The following is a 21,450-nucleotide window of genomic DNA, read 5'->3' on the forward strand; positions in this document are numbered from 1 at the left end:
AAGTAGCGAGTGTACAGCTTGTATAACAGTGTAAATTTTCTGTCCCCTCAAAATAACTCAACGCTCAACATTAATGTCTAAACTGCTGGCAACAAAAGTGAGTGCACCCCTAAGTGAAAATGTCCAAATTGGACCCAATTAGCCATTTTCCCTCCAAGTGTCATAGTGTTAGAAGATCTCAGGTGTGAATGGGGAGCAGGTGTGTTAAATTTGGTGTTATTGCTCTCACTCACTGCTCACTGGAAGTTCAACATGGCACCTCATGACAAAGAACTCTGAGGATCTGAAAAAAAGAATTGTTCCTCTACATGAAGATGGCCTAGGCTTTAAGAAGATTGCCAAAGCCCTGAAACTGAGCTGCAGCATGGTCGCCAAGACCATAAAGCAGTTTAACAGGACAGGTTCCACTCAGAACAGGCCTCACCATGGTCGCCCAAAGAAGTTGATATCATATCCAGAGGGTGTCTTTGGGAAATAGATGTATGAGTCCTCCCAGCATTGCCCCAGAGGTTGAAGGGGTGGGGGCTCAGTCAGACAGTGCTCAGACCATACGCCGCACACGGCATCAAATTGGTCTACATGGCTCTTGTCCCTGGAATTAAGCCTCTTCTAAAGATGATGCACAAGAAAGCCCACAAACATTTTGCTGTAGACACGCAGACTAAGAACATGGATTACCGGAACCATGTCCTGTGTTCTGATGAGACCAAGATAAACGTATTTGGTTCGGATGGTGTGAAGCGCACGTGGTGGCAACCAGGTGAGGAGTACAAAGTCTACAGTCAAGCATGGTGGTGGGAGTGTCATGGTCTGGGGCTACATGAGTGTTGCTGGTACTGGGGAGCTAGTGGGAACCATGAATGCCAACATGTACTGTGACATACTGAAGCAGAGCATGATCCCCTCCCTTCGGAGACTGGGTCACAGGGCAGTATTGCAACATAATGACCCCCAAACACACCTCTAAGGTGACCACTGCCTTGCTAAAGAAGCTGAGGGTAAAGGTGATGGACTGACCAAGCATGTCTAAAGACCTAAACCCTATTGAACATCTGTGGGGCATCCTCAAACGGAAGGTGGAGGAGTGCAAAGTGTCTAACATCCACCAGCTCCATGATGTCGTCATGGCGGAGTGGAAGAGGACTCCAGTGGCAACCAGTGAAGCTCTGGTGAACTCTACACCCAAGAAAGTTAAGGCAGTGCTGGAAATTAATGGTAGCCCCACAAAATATTGACACTCTGTGCCCAATTTGGTCATTTTCACTTAGGGGTGTACTCACTGTTGTTGCCAGCAGTTTAGACATTAATGGCTGTGTGTTGGGTTATTTTGAGAGCAAATTTACACTGTTATACAAGCTGTACACTGACTATTTTACATTGTGGCCAATTGTCACATAAAAAGATATAATAAAATTACAAAAATGTGAGGGGTGTACTCACTTTTGTGAGATACTGTATACACAGCACTGGAGATAGTGTTCTGCTTTTTTCATATGCTGCAAACATGGCACACATTTTTCTTAGGAGACACAACTTTGTGTACTGCATCAGTTATTCCCCTAGCGCTGCGTTCAGATGCACACAACTGTATGCATCTAAACGTGGCGTTTAAACATCTGTGCAAAAGAGCAGGGGTTCTCAGCCTTTTGAAGAACGAGGGCCACTCATGTGATTTGGTAACCGGTCGCGGGCTGCTATGAAAAGAAATGGTTCAGAATTTTTTATTTTGAATAGCATAATTAATATTTTTTCTCCTGCAGCCGCTGAATTCTGGCGGGATGGAGGAGAAGCTAGCTTTCAGCGGTTGCAGGAGGAAAATGAAGGGGATCGGTTCATGTATATGCCGCCCCTCCTGTCCAAGTGTAAAATAGAATGCGACAGGGAGGCCACACAGACACATCTCACTATGGGGTTTTACGACACCCCCCCCCCCCCACCACACACACACACACACACTTCAAATGTAAACCATCCCTTACTGTCCTGAGTCTCCTGTAACTCTACTTTCACACTGATGCGCTGCAGTTTACCCAGTGCACTTTCTGAAAGCGGACCAAAACTGCTGAATTCAGGCTTTCAGAAAGTGCACCACACCCGCAAGATATAATAGAAGTCTATGGAAAAGCTCAGGAAAGCTGCAGGTGCACTGTGCTGCACCCACGGATCATTGTAAAGGCAGCCTAATAATAATAATTTGTAACCACCTTTATAGGTGCGAATATGCCCATTGCAAAAGTGCAGTGTATGTGATGTTGAATACACTGACCTTTTTTGCCTCTTCCAGCTTCTGCTGGCATCTCTCTCCAGGCAGCTAGAAAGGAACCAGGCAAAGTGCACTTGGTATCACTTTGCCTGGAACAGGAGCCTTTGCTACAGAGAAGGTTCAAGGTGCTCTGGGATGGAGGGTCGGCAAGCCCAGATCACGATCAACGGTTTGCTTACCCCCGCCCCCCCAGTGCTTTAAAGGTTGGAGTCGAAGGCCACAGGTTTAGCACCCTTGCCTTAGAGGAACAGTTTTTCCAGCACAATACCTTTCCAGGACAGAAGCATGCATCCCTGTTCTTAAGGCCACATTCCCACGAGGCAGATTCGCTCAGCAGAGTCCGCCAGCTCAGCAGGAGATCTCTGTTGATCTCCACTGAGCCGGCGGATGACAGGTCTGTGTCTGCTCACTGAGCTGTGAGGGTCCTGTCAGAGCGCTGCTGATTCATTTGGAGGGATCAGGCGAAAACGGACAGCATGTCTGTTTTCATCAGATCTCATCCGATCCGCCAGGACGGATGCAAAAGTATCGCCATATGTCTGATTTTAGGGGATCGGATGTCAGCGGACATAACTGCTGACATCTGTTGCTCCATAGACCTGCATGGAGCGTCCGTTCTGGTCCGCGTAAAAAACTGACAGGTAGACCTGAACGGTCCGTTCGTGTGAAAGGAGACTAAGACTTGGTGCTGGATTTCAGAATCTGATTTTAAAGCAAATACTTGTCAAAGAATACATCAAAAATACAATGAGCGCCCTCAAGACAATTTACTGTAACATTCAGTTTCAGCTGTTTTACTTAAGGCAGATCAAATTTGTGAAATAAATAAAAGTGAGTGGCTGTTGTTAAAACTAGTTTATCTTCTTTTATAGGTTCAAAGCATCATTCGATCTCAGACTAGCATGGGTATGCGCCACAGGGACCGCTCTACTACTGGGAACACTCTGAAGACTGGATTCAGTTCTGCACTCACCACCTACTTCTTTGGTGCGGATCTGAAGGGGAAGCTTACTATCAGCAATTTTTTGGAATTTCAACGCAAACTCCAGCATGATGTGCTGAAACTTGAGGTAAATCATATATTTTTGTTATGTCCTGGGTTGATGAAGACTTTTACTATCTTTTTGACCATATAACAATATTAAAGTTTTGCCCATACAAAAGCGGTTTATGTTTAACTAAACAAATGTAAAGAAATGAACACTGTTGAAAATCTTTAGGAATTTGAATCCTGTACAAACTGATGCTAACAAAGAGGGAACACTCGTTGATTTGACAAATCAAAAGCTTTTATGGGATTAACCTCCCTGGCGGTATGATTATTTCGGATTTTAGGTGCTAAAAGCGGTACCATTATTTTGCATGAAAATTTGGCATTTTATATTGTAGTCCTGTGATTCTTAGGCCGCGTACACACGGGCGGACTGTGACGGACTTGGTCCGCTGAAACGTGTTTCAGCGGACAGTCCGCTCGTGTGTGGGCTTCAGCTGACTTTTTCAGCGGACAGTCTGGCGGACTAAGTCTTTCGGAATTTCTGTAATATTGTCCGTCCAAACTTGGTTTCAGCGGACAGTCCGCTCGTGAGTAGGCAAGTTGGACGGACTAAGTATGGCGCATGCTCAGAAAGGATTTACACGGCCGAAGGTTGCATTGCAGTGTATTGGACGTCGTATTTCTAGTCCCGTCGTACGTGCTGTACACGTCATCGCGCAAGCTTTCAGCGGACTGTCTGTTCATCATGTGTGGTCAAGTCCGTTCATTCAAAAGTAGGACGGACTGTCTGTCGGATTGTCTGACGGACTTAGTTGGACGGACAGTCCGCCCGTGTGTACGCGGCCTAACTCTCTTAAATCTGTCCAAACCAGAGTCTAGCAGACATCCCGGGTATAATAAAGTTTGAAAAATGAAATCGTAAATTATAATATAATAAATAATTATAAATAATTGTACCAAATAATAATATAACAATAATAAAAATTATTCAATAATGTAATCAAATCAAAAACACTGAAATTTGCTCAGTTGCAGAATTGTCACTGTCATTACTTTTCAGTATTTGATGACAGATCTCTCCACAAATCACTATCGATCAATTCTGCGAGTGATTCCAATTTATTATCGCTGTTTTCTAGCTGGTCTGAAATAATTTTTGATGTAAAGGGACAGTTTTGGTTGCTATAGACAATCTCCAGTTTCCAGGCATAAAGAACAGTGTTTACATGTTAAAACTGCATGCAGGACACTGGGCAGACCACTAGGGACAAAAGGGATGTGAAATATTTACATACAGCAATGTAATCTGTAAGATTACATTTTACTGTATGTATACTGTGTGTTTCACGTTTTGAATTTGGCGCCGATCTCCGTCCCCGTGCGTCGCAACGCTCGCAGGGAACGGAGATCGGCGATGTGATAGATCGAGAGAGACACGGCAAATAACTGACAAGTCAGGATGGGCTGCCATTGGACAACTAATGGCTTTCTTATCGCTATTACTCTTCAGTGCTCCTAAACACCAAGCCCCTTCGCCAGTACCATTTTCTTTACCTGAGTCCTATCCCAATATGCAGGACCTAGAAGAGTTGGCCATAGAAGGGAATAAAGAGAATCCGGAGGCTGTAGTAGAGTAGTCTGTGAAAGAGTTCTCACTCCAAGACTCCTATGCACTCAAAGTTGCAATTTCATACAATGTGCTTGCCAGTGGTGATATGTTCACTTGTGCTGTATACAAAACCCTTGGCATTGTAACTCTTGAATCTGTAATGTCTTGCTATGTCTCTTTGGGTACAAAGAGAGCTGCTGAATCAAAATAGACATACACTTTTCATGATCAAATAGAATGGATAACTTATAGCGATTGGGTCAACTTGGAAAATATTTTTACTTCTCTGATTATAATTTCTGAACTCTGTCCTGTGGAAAGTGAAAGAGTTCAATAAAAAAAGTCAGTTATGCTAGTTGATCCTGCCATTTCAGTCTTTAACACCCCACTGTACATATTTAAAGAGGAAGTAAAGGCACTTTTTTTTTTTTTTAATGCAACCTGCAAGGCAAAGGCATAATGAGCTAGTATGCATAGCATACTAGCTCATTATGAATAACTTACCTGAGAATGAAGCCCCTGAAGCGGTCCTCCTTTATCTTCACCGCTGCCATGTATCCTGGAGTGACCTCCGGGTCTCGCTGCTCCGGCGATGTGATTCGCCGGAGCCGCAATTACGTCACTCCTGCGCATGTGCACGGGAGCCGACACGAGCAGCATATCGCTGTGATCTGCGGGGTGCTCAGTGTGCCTGTGCGCCACTGTCTACGGCGCATGCGCCGTAGACAGCGGTACCTGTCTTTTTGTAAATATCTCCTAAACTGTGTAGGTTTAGGAGATATTTTTTTGGACCTACAGGTAAGCCTTAATCTAGGCTTACCTGTAGGTCAAAGTGGTTTGTAAGGGTTTACAACCACTTTAAGATGTTGCTTCATTTATAGAATCTGTAGATGGGAAGCTTGAGATGCTCTTAAAAGTACTTTTTACACTTGCAGGCCTAGCTCTGCAACCAGCTGTTGCTATGATTTCTACCCGTGAAACTGCAGCTAACTGGAATAGGGGAATGAACAACCATCACAATCCTGTATTCCAGGACCATATTCTAACTAAGCAATTACAGCAATTTTCTCCTGATCTGCTCTGTTTTTGGATGATCTAGAACATGTAATAAAATATATTTCTAGAATGGCTCTAGTCTCAAATCACACGTGTAAAATCTTGTCACCCAAAGCCTGGTCAGCTGAAGCTGCCTGTAAAAGAGTCTTCACATGCATGTCTTTTGAAGGAGGATGTCTCTTGACAGATTAGTCGAAGATGTCATAAGAGGGAAGGTTTTTCTCCACAGCACAAAATTTAACTAACCACTCCTCAGTAGCCTATCCCTTTTCAAAACACAGAGCAACGTTCTTATACCCGAGCTTCAGCTTAAAACCGAAGTGCAGCCCATCCTTTCAGTGTAAAACTTAGCCCACAAAGCCCACCAAGAATTCCCCAAATGGTTTGCTTCTCCCTGAGTCACAGATGTCTTAAACCTATGGTTATAATTGGTAATTTCAAAGTGGTTGTTGCTTACAAAATAGAGTTCAAACCTGTTCACTGCTTTCATCTTTGAGATCAGCCAATATTTGCTTAAGGACAGTCAGTTTTGAACAATGTCCTAAACCATCTCTTGCTCATAGTTCCTTATCAGCATCCTGTAGCTCAGAGCAGTAAGGATGGCTCTGCAACACTGGCCATCCTCCTTTCTGCCTAGACACCCAATTGGGATGCAGTCAGGCAACGCCTTGGCTGTGGCCTGCATCAACCATTAAGGGGGCACCAACAGTCATACAGTCTTGAAGGAAGCAAGCCAGATCATCTCAGAGATTCTCTGTCCAAAGATCTCTGCTGTCCATGTCCCAGGAGTGAATACCTGGAAAGCGGATTACCTTACCTGCCACTGCCTGGACCAAGGGGAATAGGCCCTTCGCCCCATCAGCCTCAATCTTCAACCCAATATGTCATATAATGGGGTCCCTGAACGTGGATATCCTGGCCTCTAGGTACAACAACAAGCTATTTCTGTTTTTGGACAGAACAAAGAATCCAGTAGTGCTGATATTGAATGCCTTGATAGTCCCCTGGTCTCAGTTTAGACTAATCTATGCCTTCCTCCCAGTTTGAATTCTACCTTGACCACTCCACAAAACAGAGCAAGAGAAGAAACCTGTGATTCTCTTTGCACCAAACTGACCCAAAAGAACCTGGTACACAAATGTGCTCAGACTACAAGGAGATGCCCTTGGCCTCTTCCCAACAAGCCAGATCAGTCTTGGGGCCCTCTGTTCCTTCCTACTTCTAAGTCACTAGCTTTAACAGCTTGACTGTTGAAGCCCAGAGCTTAAGGGACAGGATGAGACTGCGATTTTTCTCTTATATTCACGGACCGACATAGCTCCTCTCTGTAACAAAATGGGTTGTTAGCCCTATCAGTGGCGATTACTAGGCAAAGTTGTAATACAACACTTCAGAACTTTTAGTTCCGCCCAGGGGGTGGTCCCTAGGCTACAATCCCCACAGTCTGCCCTAGCAGCCTCAGTTTTATTTTGTCTAGTGAAGGAGATACGCCTAGGAACCCTGCGGGCCCATAGGTCTGTGTTTTTTTTAAAGCAGAAGCTTGGCTTTTTGCGCAAGATGAATGATCCTGTGATCTTCTATCAACAGCCGGCTGGGTGACAGGCTGGTTCACTTATCCTTGTAGTCTCCCCAGTCCGGCCATTGAGCATGTGCAGGTCGCAGCTACGGCACCGCAGGCCACGACATACCTCAGCTCCAGAGGTGGTCAGGGAGCTTTTATGCTCCGGGGCATGCATATGACCGGGCTACTGATGTCTGCATCACAGTATGCCAGGCCAGTACACTTCCCTGTACTGATCAGGAGTTGGCTACAATACAATGTCTCCCAGCTCTTCAGGACTGGTAAGTACAGCTCTCCCTGTCTCGGCAGGGTTGAGCAGCTGGGCATTTCCTGGGAGGTCTATTCAGGGGGGGCCCCCCCTCACCCCCCTCTCTTCTCTACCCTCTCTTCTCTACCCTCTCTTCTCTACCCTCTCTTCTCTACCCTCTCTTCTCTACCCTCTCTTCTCTACCCTCTCTTCTCTACCCTCTCTTCTCTACCCTCTCTTCTCTACCCTCTCTTCTCTACCCTCTCTTCTCTACCCTCTCTTCTCTACCCTCTCTTCTCTACCCTCTCTTCTCTACCCTCTCTTCTCTACCCTCTCTTTTCTCCCCTCTCTTCTCTCCCCTGTCCCCAACTCCCCTCCTTTTCCCCCCTCACGGGGGGGGCTGTATATGTACTGAGCGGTGTGTGTGCCCTGGGCTCTCACCTGGGTTCTGGCTGTGCTGGGGTGCCTTGGTCCTGTGTGCCTTAATCCCGGAGGGTGCCTGTGAGGTTTGCTCCTGTGTTGGTGCAACGCTGTGTCTGCCACATGTTTTCTTTCTGCTTCTCATGGCGCTGGCTGGCAGTCATTTTCAGTGTGGGCAAGGAACAGCATGCTTCTGGGCTTCAGGCGGCCATTTTCCTGGTAATTCCCTATTCAGAACAATGGCAGCCATTTTTCTTGAAGCCGGACCACGTTTTTTGTGCTCTAGCAGCAGCTTCTGTGCTCTCAGCTTCCTGTTTTGTCATCACAGAGCGCTGGGAGGCTCTATGTGTAATCTGGACACGTGTCTCCGATCGCTCAGCAATCATTCACCAATTGTGCTGACGGACTGCCACCGACACAGCTTTGGTCCCTCTGCATCTAGGAGCACTAGGGATCTACAGGCACTGCTGTAAAACAGCATAGAACTCCTCGGGGCGGTGAGTCCGGCGGGTTAGAACCCCTCAGTCAGCGGCAGCAAGGAGGGTGGGACTGTCAATGTCCTAAGTCCCCTTCGGGTGGCAGACAGGGTAGAGTCAGCATGGCTTCAGAAACTGGTATTTCTTCCCCTGAAATTTAGGCAATTGCGACTGGGTCACCTGCAGACTGCGCGGTCTCTATGGACACCCTGGCGGCGGTCCTCAATTTGTTCGTTGCCAAGATAGAGGCGGTGCGTGGGAACAAAGGTGCTAAAAAGTGGCCCCTGCCCCCCCCCCGTCCTCTGGGGAGAACTCTGATGCAAACTCGGGTCCTGCTGAGGCCGGTGACTCCTGCTCTGTCTTGTCAGATGATGCTTACCAGGACAGTGAGGATGAGTCCCCGCCCGGGTCCGTGCGCGACAAAACGCTTGTTGGGGCACTTATCACAGCAGTGTGTGATACCCTGAAGATTCAGGAGCCAGCGGATCAATCTACTGATGTACCGGTCCCTTTTGGGTCCCGCAAGCCAGCACGTTCACCTAAGGTATTCCCGTATCTGACTTATTTTGACAAGGTCATTTACAAGGAATTGGGTCGCCCACAACGGACCTTTTCAGTCCCTAAATACATGGTGCTTTACCCCTTTTGAGGAAAGCCTTCTCAAGAAGTGGTCAGCTCCTCGGTCGTGGACCCCCAGTATCCAGGTTAAATAAAGTAACCACGATCCCGGTTGAGGGGACTCCTGCATTCAAGGATCCCACGGACAGGAAGGCTGAGGCGGTAGCTCGTTCCTTGTTTTACGGTTGTGGGGTCAGCCGTGCGACCTGTACTGGCATCCGCCCTTGTGTCGCAGACACTGAGTGGGCAAAACTTTTGCACTGCAAATTGGGAGAGCAACAGGCCTCCCCTGTCTACGTGGAACTAGCAGACCAACTAGTGCAAGGCCTTAAGTTCGTCTGTGACGCGGCCCTGGATACTCTCCCTCTGTTATCCAAGGCTTCAGTGTCAGCTGTGGTGCTGAGGCGCCTGATTTGGCTAAAATGCTGGTCTGCTGACCAGGCATCCAAAAAAGCCCTGTCGGATCTTCCCTTCCTTGGCGACCGGCTCTTTGGAGCCTTGTTGAATGACATTATTAAAAATGCCACTAGTGTTAAGAGTACACTACTCCCACAGGCCAGGAAAGCTAAGGAGCCACGCCGTAGGCAAGGGCCCTCCTTTTTTCCGCTCACAATCGGCTTTTTCGTCCGCCTGGAGCTTCGACGAAACGTCCCCAGCCCGACAGGACGCCCACGGACAGTCAAAAACGTCCCTGGAACCGCAAGCCTAACAAGCCTGCGAATAAAAGTGCTACCACATGAAGGTCGACTTTGGGAGTTTGCAGCCCGGTGGTCCTTCCGGTTATCCGACCAATGGGTCTGCGATCTGATTTCCACAAAAACCTTCCCAGGTCTCTGCAATAACTTACTCAGAACCCAAGGGATGTAAGCATGATTCCTTGTTCTCGGCAATGGAATCTCTCTGATTTGCCTTTAGCTGTGGCTAATTCTTCACTCTCCGCTAAAGAGGAGTAATCCATGCCTTTTGGACGATTTTATGCTCATGGAGGTTCAGTCTGCTCATATAGTTCTTGGGCTTAAGGCTACTGTTTGATCCTTACGATCCACACATTGACTTGATCATCCTGCATTAGACTTTTTGTAAGGTTACCAGTATGTGTTCCCTTTAAAGCCCAATACACACTATTAGTTTATCTGCTGAGTTTTTTTTCCTTCAGATTTACCAAAACACAGCAGAAAAACCCTTAGTATTTATGGGGCTTAAGAGTCTCCAAGCTGTAAAAAACCTTCCAAGGTCACTTGTTACTGCAACCTATTTTGTACAGTGACTAGCTTAATCCTGAAAAGCTATCTCTCCTCCCTAGTGCTTGCTCAGCAAAATCCAATTGAGAAGATGCCAAGATTGTCAAGAGGTGGGCTGTTCCTATTGTGGATCCAGACATTTCTTACCACAAGAAACTGACCATTCCTGTTGAAGATGTTCTATTGTTTAAGGATCCTGTGGATTGGAGCCTGGAAGCCCTTTCAATGGCCTTATTCTCATTGACAGGCCCTATAAACTGTAGCCATAATCATCTGCTAAACCTTGGGTGTTTAGTCCATTGTGTGAGAATTGAGCCAGATGGTGGCCTCTTTTGTGACAGTCCTGTTTGTCCAGTTCCACTCCAATGTAACTCAGAATTCTGTGTGGGACAAAGATAGTTCTATCTCTGGATTCACCATTTCGTCTGACACATAGGATCAGGTTGTCTCTGACCCGGTTGCCCACACAACCAGCCCTAGAGTTGGGGAAATTCCCTTCTTCCTTCTTCCAGACTGAAAGATTCTCTTGATGGATGCTAGCATGATTGGCAGTGGGTTTGGGGGGGGGGGGGGGGGCAGGGGGTCCTGGAACTCTTTTGGTGCAGAGGAATTTGGCCAGTACATCAACCATCAGAGATGTACCACAAGTCTGACAGTCTAAGGAGAAGCCAATCAAATTTTGATTGGAATTCCACATTTTGCTCATTCCAGGTGTGAAAGATTAAAAGGCAGACTACTGAAGTCAACAATGATGCTGCCGTGCTCTGTTTTAACAAGCCTTAAAATGTAGATTTTGATGGACATTAACGTGCAAATTAAGGTATAAATAGGTCCTTAAAGCGTTACTAAACCCAGGACTCTGCATTCACTATCTGGTCTCCTGCAGTACACAGAACATGGAAAGGCAATTATTTTAGTAAATATAAACTGCTAAATACTTTTTCCTATCAGCAGTATATAGCAGTCTTGTGACACCTATCAGTGTCTAGTTAAAGCTTGTAGGAGTTTTCATTATGCTCTGCCTGTCTTATGAGGCTGTGTCACGTACCTGGTGATGGAGCCTGATATGCAGAGGACAGCCTCTCTTACAACTCTGACTTGGAGCCCCTGATAGAGCTGACAGGAAGCACCGAGATGCAGAGTCGCACGAGTGCCTGGTGGGATCGCTGAACCTGGAGCTGGATCGGAGCACTCGGCCAGGCTGCAGAGGTGTTTGTAGAACTCCCAGAGCAGTGATAGGCAGGTAGCTGGCACAAGTAGACAACTGATCCCCACAGGCAGGAGTGCAGATGCAGCAGAAGGGATGGTGGCACCCTCAAGGCTGAAGAGAAGGCAAGTACAGGCAGGCCGGGTCATACACAACGGGCACGTCAGGAACGGGCTGAAGCAGAATCAGATTACAGGCTGGGTCATCAACAGGCTGGCAGCGGAGTAGCAGAAGGAGCAGGCAGGTGCGGAGTGGGGGACAAGCCAGGTTCGGATGCAGGCAGGAAACAGGAACGTCGGGAAGCAAGCCGGGTCACAACAGGAACAGAAGTCAGGTAGCTAATTGCAGGTTACACAGGGAACGCTGTAGAGCAGACAGCACTGAGCCTGGAAACTGGCTGAGTTTAAATAGCCTGTTTGGGTGGACAAAGCTGTCACATGGTGCGTGCACACCAATGGCATCCTGACAGGGGCAGAGGTAATAGGTCGTCATCTTCTGCAGCCATCTTGGGTGCTGGCATGCCCTTCCTGACTGGAAGAGGTAACAGGTCGTCTTCTTTGGCAGCCATCTTGGGTGCTGGCATGCCCTTCCTGACAGGCTGCAGGATCCCTGACCCCTCTGTCTAGACAGTGGTGATTGGCCCTGTGTTGATCACATGCACCCTCCTAAGAAAAAAACAAAACACTTTAGCAGTACACACCGAACTGAGCATGTGCAGAGTGCCTCCAAGGCTCTGCACTATCAGGACAAAGATTGGGGAGGATCAAAGAAGACAGGGTCAACCTGCCTTTTTACACAATTTACAGGATTAACCCGTTCCACAGTGGGTATAACAAGCATGCTTTGCTGCATATACAGACTGATTTTAATGTTGTGGGTTTAGTAACACTTGAATCTATGATTGCCAAATCTTCACAACAGGTCAAGTATTCTTTTCAGGCCATAATTAATTTTACCTAAAGGTACTCTTTTACTCCTGAATGATAGTTCAACTTTATTATAAGCATTTCTGTGCAAGTGTTCCAAACATATTTTTTATAGCCTCAGTGGGTTCTGATATTTGATTGTATAGCCAGATGCCTGCTTCTTTTCATATGTTGCCTATTAACGAATAAGCAGTTGTATTAGATAAGAAGGAAACCGTCCACTGAATGTTCTTTAGAAGACCAAGGTCTCTTAGTATGGTTTAGCAGACCTGCCTAATAATATAGTATTCCAAAGTAAGAACAAAAAGAAGTAGAGTAATGGGACTTTAATATGCTGAAACCTCCTAATGGAAGAATATATGATGTATAAAAGTAAAAATTTTATTAAATACATAACAATGTCTTATCGTTTAAGACATGTGAACCGGCAACCTTTAACACCCGTAAAACAGCCCCTACAACAAGGGGAGTAATTTCCTTAATAGTCACAAAAATGTGTAATCCTGAACTATGAAACACTCAGGACCAAAGTATGAGAAAAGAGACACGGTCCAATGCGTTTCGCATGGTAGGTTCTTCAGGGGTGTTCGTTATCAGATAAGTTGGTGTAATAAAGTTGATTCAGGATTAGGGATCCTCATTTGGAGATTGCTTTTCATAAAGAATGTTGCTGTTATTGTGACAGCAGGAAAGGAGGCTTTTTTGGGTTTGGCTTTTTGATGTTTTCTGCCATGATTGAAGATTTAATATTGTGATTATATCAGAATTGGGAAGATGTGCATTACCTTTGCAGTTTGTGTCTATTCTGTGGAGAGACATATGCTGCACCTGGACATCAGTGAGTGCAGAGGGGAAAACAGGAGCCTAATTGACAAACCCACTGCCTGGGGGTAGAGGAGAGAGACACCTTTCAATTGTAATGCGATAAAATGAAATGTATCCTACAAACCTACAAAGGGAAAAAGGAGGATCATACCTCAACATGACAAATTAATGAAAAATTCAAAGAATACTTTGTTTCAAATCACTATCGAACTTTGTTGATCCGAGAAAGAAGTTGTGAGTATGAAACAAACTCAGTCTCATTATTCTCAGTGTACTCGGATGTGTCACTCTCAAGGCAGAACTGCAGCATAAAGCTGCCATGTCCAAATATCCCTTATATTTCCCTCTACCCCGCATCGGGCATACAATGGTGCCGTTAGAGATGCAGACACCAAGCAATTGCTACTGCACCATATGGTGCATGGTCAGTTGGCACCATGATGGAAATGGGACTGATGCCCGTGGCATACCCAGGAAATCCTGTCAACCAGCCTCTGCATCCACTGTAAGGAAGCAACCGGATGGGCACCAGTGGATGTAGTTAAGTGGACACGCACTACTGCAAATGTCAGCATACATGCACCAGCAGAGAGACGCAGGGCAATTCGGCTCCCCCCAGTGGCGCCCCAAGCGCCCGTATGGCCACCCATCCACCAGTCAGGTAAATTATTTAGGTAACTTCCATCTATTGAATAAAAGACAATATGAAATAGTAAGTTTAAGTGAATATAAGCATTCTGAATCACTTTATGGGTCAGTGAGGACACCCCCAGATGACCCTTACATCAAACTTGTATGTGTACTCATTAAATCAAATGCCAAATGGAGGGCATGCAAACAAACACAGATATGAATAAAAATTCTATCAAGATGGCCAGATAAAAAGGAGCAATTTGGAAAAAGCAATGTAGGTCACAAGAGGGACTTAAAGTTCAAGAATTGATTGAGCCCTGGCATCCTATTCGCTTTTAACGTATGGATCCATTTTGTTTCACATTGTACTAGAATTTTTCTCTGTCACCTCCTTGTTCATGTTTAGCTATATATTCAAGTTCAAAAAACATAATTTTTGTCAGGTTAAAGTCATTATCTGCTTTAACTATATGTAAAGTTGTAGGTCAAAAGTTTTGGCAACATCTATACAACAGTATTGTGTTAGTGCAGATAGTGAGAGATGTGTAAACCTCATGAAATGAACCGCACGACATGCTGTGAATTTAACTGTTTTGGGAAGCGTGTAAAATTAATGGGTTCAATTCCGCTTTACTGATCTCACCGTTGCTTGGGTATGCCTGCATTGATGGGGTTGGACACACAGGGTTTGATTTACTAAAACTGAAAGCAAAATCTGGTGCAGCTCTGCATAGAAACCAATCGGCTTCCAGCTTTTTGTCAAAGCTTAATTGAACAAGCTGACTTTAGAGGCTGATTGGCTACCATGCACAGCTGTACCAGATTTTGCACTCTCCAGTTTTAGTAAATCAACCCTAAAGTTTAAATAAAAACTTTAAATGTACAGTTAACACAGCATATGGAAGGGGCAAAATTCAACATGGCGCATTTATGTAGAATTGAATGCATACTAAATATTTATTTGCTGAAATGAGTTATGAATAATTGAAACACTCTAGGTAGATGCCAAACATGCAGTGCATTCAGTATGACTTAAGAATATTTATGAACTAGCAGCTTTCTGCATGGAAGAGTTATCTCCCAAAAATATTTGGAGGGCTGTGATCTCTAGGAAAATTAGTTTCTTACTATAGAATGACATTCTTATTTCTTTTTAGGATAAGAATAGTGTGGTACAGAAGCATAAAGCCCCCTCCTGCCCAGGACAATTTTGAGCTTTTAGTGCTGTCGCAATTTGAATGACCATTGCGCAGTCATACAACACTGTACCCAAACTAAAATGTTATAATTTTCTTCCCACAAATAGAGCTTTTATTTTGGTGGTATTTGATCACCTCTGCGGTTTTTATTTTTTGCTAAACAAACTAAAAAAGATCGACATTTGTGAAAAAAAAAAAATTCTCCTTCACTGATGGTCAAAAAAATGTTACCCTGTGACACTGCGCTATCCAAACAGAAAAAACAAAGCTGCTATCACAATCACAAGGATATAAAACAGTGAATCATTAACAAATATTAAATCATAGTGTAGCGCTAAAGAACAAACTATTACATAACAATATGTGATCATAAAATATTTTAACCAATCACAAAACTCATATAGTGTGCAAGAAATACACCTTAAGTGTATAATTCATAAGTGTATATAAAAAAAGTCCAAAGACAGAAAATAAAAAATAAAAAATAATAAAAGTCTCTGTATAAACGTTGATCGAATCCAAACGTGAGATAAAAGTCACCATCCACCTTCCTTAAATGAGACTAACATGCAGACACCATGTGGTATTCCCGTCACCTTTCAAGATAGAGGCTTACCAGATGTAATAGACCCACACGAATCTACACTCGGAGGGTCACACAGGCTTGTGTACTCGTATACGAGATTTTTAGACGTAGTTTTTCCAGGAAAGTAGCGAATCAGACTGGATGTCTCGGCTAGTTGACAAATCCTTCAGCAGTAAAATCCAACTCAAATAGTATTGAACCCATACAAAGAGAAAATAGGGGCCACAATAGTGTAATTCCGTTTAAGAAAAATATTTAATAAAAAGGTAATAAACTTACATGTAACCAAAGAATCAAGCGCTTAGTCAGTAAAAACAGTGCTACAGCAGGAGTCCCGACGCGTTTCGTCCTCCACAGACGTCATCTGGGGTAACACTCCACTGTAGCACACTCACTTTTATATCCCCCCTTTCAATCTGGGCGAAAATTCCATCTGCCTGTGTCACCGTATATTACTTCCGGTTTAAGATGGCGCCCGGCGTGCGTTCCACGCCTCGCTCTAATATTACAACAAAAATCCGCCAGCGTTTTAATGCCATAACACATGCGGAGTAAGCCGATAGATAAAATCAGCCTTAATCCACCTAGAAAGACAAAATACTAAAGATCTTCCCATCACACAAAGAAACCTCATATCCGGGTCATAGCTGAAATAATGACAGACGCCCAATAAGAGGACTGATCACACAGTGGGCGTATCACATTGCGTAACTAACCTCATATCCGGGTCATGAGTGAAATGATAACACACGCCATACGTGGGAGACTAATCCCGCGGTGGGCGTGTCCCCGATTAGAGCGTGAGGTTTCCAGACAACGGCGCTGGAACGCAACGTCCACAGGAAGCGCCGGTGTACCTGACGCCGGAAGTGACGTGGAAGGAAATACGTCACCTCCGGTCAAGGCACATCAAACATCGGAACTGACTCAACAGGAAATACGTCACCTGCAATCAACCACGGAGCGCATATATATGTTCCGGAACGCACGGCTCAAGAGGCTGTGCACTAGTATACCAACCTGTTCAAAATTGCAAAAAATACTGATACGAAGTAGACTCAGCACAAAAAAATGGAAAATAGATATAAATAAATATAAATAATAATAAAAATAAAAAAATATAAAAAAATGAAAATGAAAAATCTCCTTATTTTAAGTAAAAACTTTAAATCGAATAGCACCTAGCAAACAACCAAAGGGTGCATTCACCAGGGACATGAATATATCACCCCCAAAAAAAATTTTTCATTTTTCCTTCCTTTATATAAAAATATCCTTATACAGAACAATAATTTTTTATGTATAAAAAATCAAAGCCAGCAATAGTGTACTATATGTCTGAATGTTCATCAAACCAGTTAGCATTGACACATACGGCAGATGGAATTCTGTCCCAAAAGGATTTTTTTAAAACATATTACATAGAAAGTATAAAAAACTAGGCCAAAGTGAAACATTGACAATATACACATTAACCATCATTAATAAAAGCATTAATATCCCACTCTATATTTAGGCCAAATGGAGAGTAGGATCGAATAGTATATATCCAATAGGTCTCTAATCTTGAAACACCTCGAGTCATAGCACCCCCTCTCCAGGGCGGTGTGTATTTGTCAATAGCCAAAAACTCGGTACCCGTAGGGTCACTATTGTGACATTCCCTATAGTGTTTCGGGACAGTATGTTTAGAGACCTTACCCCTTATTAGAGCTATATGCTCACCTACTCTAATCGCAAACGTTCTTGTTGTCCTCCCCACATATTGTTTCCCGCATGGGCAAGTGATCAAATAAACCACATACTTAGTGCTACAAGTACAAAATGATTTTATAGTGTATGTTTTATTGGTTACTGTTGATGTAAACTCAGTTGTTTTTTGTCTTCCGGCTGTATTAAATTGGCAAACGCCACATTTTTTACAGGGGTAAAAACCTGTTAAGTTGTGAAAAAAAGATGGACGACAGGGTGGATTAATGACATTGGGAGCAATACGACTCCGTAAGGAGGGCGCACCCCTAAAGAGTACTTTCGCTCTCTCAGGTAACCTAGATCTAAGAACCGGATCACTTCTTAATACATCCCAATGTCTGTTTATAATGGTCTTGATTTGTTTATGCTGTACTGAAAAAGATGTAAGCATAGACCATCTATAGGTGTCATCCGATTCTTGGCGTGATTTCTCAACAACCAGGCTCTCCCTATTAGTACCGATAACTTTCTGTATCTCTGCATCAAGAACATTAGTGTCATATCCCTTATCCTCAAATTTTTGTTTGAGGGTTTCTGCCTGTGTCCTGAATGTGTCCAGGTCTGTGCAATTCCTCCGCAGCCGTAAAAACTGGCTCCGTGGTATCGAACTCAACCATGTTCTATGATGACAGCTATCGAGGGGAATAAAACTATTCCTATCCGTCGGTTTAAAATGCGTTTTAAACACAAATTTGTTATCTACTAACTCAATCTCTAAATCAAGAAAATTGATCTTAGAGAAACTCATTTCAAACGATAATGAGATACCCCTGTCATTGCAGTTCAAATTCCTAAAAAATTCAGTTAGCGAATCCGGTGAACCACTCCATAGGAGGAGGATGTCGTCTATATACCTAGCCCACAGGACCAAAGAAGGGTTCTGCTGGGCATAGACGACATCCTCCTCCCACTTGGCCATAAATAGATTAGCAAGACTGGGGGCAAACTTAGCCCCCATGGTAAAGGATTAAAATATGCACCCCCTAAAACACTCAATAAATTTAATACTTTTATTGATATACACAAATTCATCAGAAAGATTAATATTCAGCGGTATTTGACAACCAATCCCTTCAGAACAGATTATTCAGCGGCCACATCTGGAACCGTACATTCAGGGTTGGCTAACCCGTCTTTATTTGTACCCCCTGTATCTACGGTTCCAGCTGTTAAAATATTTAGGGATTTAGTATTAAAAGATTTGGACAGACTTCCCACCAGAAGCGTTAATAGAACCACTTTTTCAGTAAATGGTTTTAAATCTTTATGTGAACAAAAAGATGTAGTTATTCGTCCAGCGGACAAAGGTGGAGGAGTCGTGATTTTGGACAGGGAACAGTATGAAATGGAAATGCACAGGATTTTGGATGAGCCAGGTACTTATAAGCAACTTGCCAACAACCCTACGATTACATATAAAAAACAACTTATAGATCTTATTAAGAGAGGTCACGATCAAAAAATCTTGAATAATAAAGAAAAAAATTTTTTGGTTCCTATTTCCCCACGTATTCCCGTAATTTATTACTTACCGAAGATCCATAAAGATTTGGTGAGCCCCCCTGGTAGGCCTATAGTGAGTGGTATAAATTCGGTCACTTCACGTATAGGCCGCTACATAGATTTTTATTTGCAACCTCTTGTTAAGAAAACCCCCTCTTATCTTAAAGATACAGGTGCTACAATTAGGAGACTTGAGGACTTAGTACTACATGAGCAATGTCTTCTGGCTACAGCGGATGTAGCGTCCCTCTATACTTGTATACCTCAGGGGATGGGTATAGAGGCCGCCCGGCATTTTTTGGATCTTGAAGATTCCTTGGCGCCATTCCAATGTGATTATCTCATCGAACTTTTAGAATTTGCTATGGAACACAATTATTTTTGGTTTGGCGATAAGTATTATTTACAACAACGCGGTGTAGCCATGGGGGCTAAGTTTGCCCCCAGTCTTGCTAATCTATTTATGGCCAAGTGGGAGGAGGATGTCGTCTATGCCCAGCAGAACCCTTCTTTGGTCCTGTGGGCTAGGTATATAGACGACATCCTCCTCCTATGGAGTGGTTCACCGGATTCGCTAACTGAATTTTTTAGGAATTTGAACTGCAATGACAGGGGTATCTCATTATCGTTTGAAATGAGTTTCTCTAAGATCAATTTTCTTGATTTAGAGATTGAGTTAGTAGATAACAAATTTGTGTTTAAAACGCATTTTAAACCGACGGATAGGAATAGTTTTATTCCCCTCGATAGCTGTCATCATAGAACATGGTTGAGTTCGATACCACGGAGCCAGTTTTTACGGCTGCGGAGGAATTGCACAGACCTGGACACATTCAGGACACAGGCAGAAACCCTCAAACAAAAATTTGAGGATAAGGGATATGACACTAATGTTCTTGATGCAGAGATACAGAAAGTTATCGGTACTAATAGGGAGAGCCTGGTTGTTGAGAAATCACGCCAAGAATCGGATGACACCTATAGATGGTCTATGCTTACATCTTTTTCAGTACAGCATAAACAAATCAAGACCATTATAAACAGACATTGGGATGTATTAAGAAGTGATCCGGTTCTTAGATCTAGGTTACCTGAGAGAGCGAAAGTACTCTTTAGGGGTGCGCCCTCCTTACGGAGTCGTATTGCTCCCAATGTCATTAATCCACCCTGTCGTCCATCTTTTTTTCACAACTTAACAGGTTTTTACCCCTGTAAAAAATGTGGCGTTTGCCAATTTAATACAGCCGGAAGACAAAAAACAACTGAGTTTACATCAACAGTAACCAATAAAACATACACTATAAAATCATTTTGTACTTGTAGCACTAAGTATGTGGTTTATTTGATCACTTGCCCATGCGGGAAACAATATGTGGGGAGGACAACAAGAACGTTTGCGATTAGAGTAGGTGAGCATATAGCTCTAATAAGGGGTAAGGTCTCTAAACATACTGTCCCGAAACACTATAGGGAATGTCACAATAGTGACCCTACGGGTACCGAGTTTTTGGCTATTGACAAATACACACCGCCCTGGAGAGGGGGTGCTATGACTCGAGGTGTTTCAAGATTAGAGACCTATTGGATATATACTATTCGATCCTACTCTCCATTTGGCCTAAATATAGAGTGGGATATTAATGCTTTTATTAATGATGGTTAATGTGTATATTGTCAATGTTTCACTTTGGCCTAGTTTTTTATACTTTCTATGTAATATGTTTTAAAAAAATCCTTTTGGGACAGAATTCCATCTGCCGTATGTGTCAATGCTAACTGGTTTGATGAACATTCAGACATATAGTACACTATTGCTGGCTTTGATTTTTTATACATAAAAAATTATTGTTCTGTATAAGGATATTTTTATATAAAGGAAGGAAAAATGAAAAATTTTTTTTGGGGGTGATATATTCATGTCCCTGGTGAATGCACCCTTTGGTTGTTTGCTAGGTGCTATTCGATTTAAAGTTTTTACTTAAAATAAGGAGATTTTTCATTTTCATTTTTTTATATTTTTTTATTTTTATTATTATTTATATTTATTTATATCTATTTTCCATTTTTTTGTGCTGAGTCTACTTCGTATCAGTATTTTTTGCAATTTTGAACAGGTTGGTATACTAGTGCACAGCCTCTTGAGCCGTGCGTTCCGGAACATATATATGCGCTCCGTGGTTGATTGCAGGTGACGTATTTCCTGTTGAGTCAGTTCCGATGTTTGATGTGCCTTGACCGGAGGTGACGTATTTCCTTCCACGTCACTTCCGGCGTCAGGTACACCGGCGCTTCCTGTGGACGTTGCGTTCCAGCGCCGTTGTCTGGAAACCTCAC

General features: G+C 43.7%; 1 protein-coding gene across 2 annotated transcripts in view; it reads left to right on the forward strand.

Moving 5' to 3' along the window:
* MICU1 (mitochondrial calcium uptake 1) overlaps positions 1-21,450 on the forward strand; it is a 423,436-nt gene that overhangs the window by 279,048 nt on the left and 122,938 nt on the right. For both annotated transcript variants that reach the window (XM_077454409.1, XM_077454408.1), the window contains exon 8: positions 3,136-3,333. In XM_077454409.1, the coding sequence (XP_077310535.1) occupies positions 3,136-3,333 (198 nt within the window). The remainder of the gene's footprint in view (positions 1-3,135; positions 3,334-21,450) is intronic.

Source organism: Lithobates pipiens, unplaced genomic scaffold (genome assembly GCF_037356315.1).
Source record: "Lithobates pipiens isolate NorthernLeopardFrog02 unplaced genomic scaffold, aLitPip1_a1.2 Scaffold_25, whole genome shotgun sequence".
Taxonomy (NCBI): domain Eukaryota; kingdom Metazoa; phylum Chordata; class Amphibia; order Anura; family Ranidae; genus Lithobates; species Lithobates pipiens.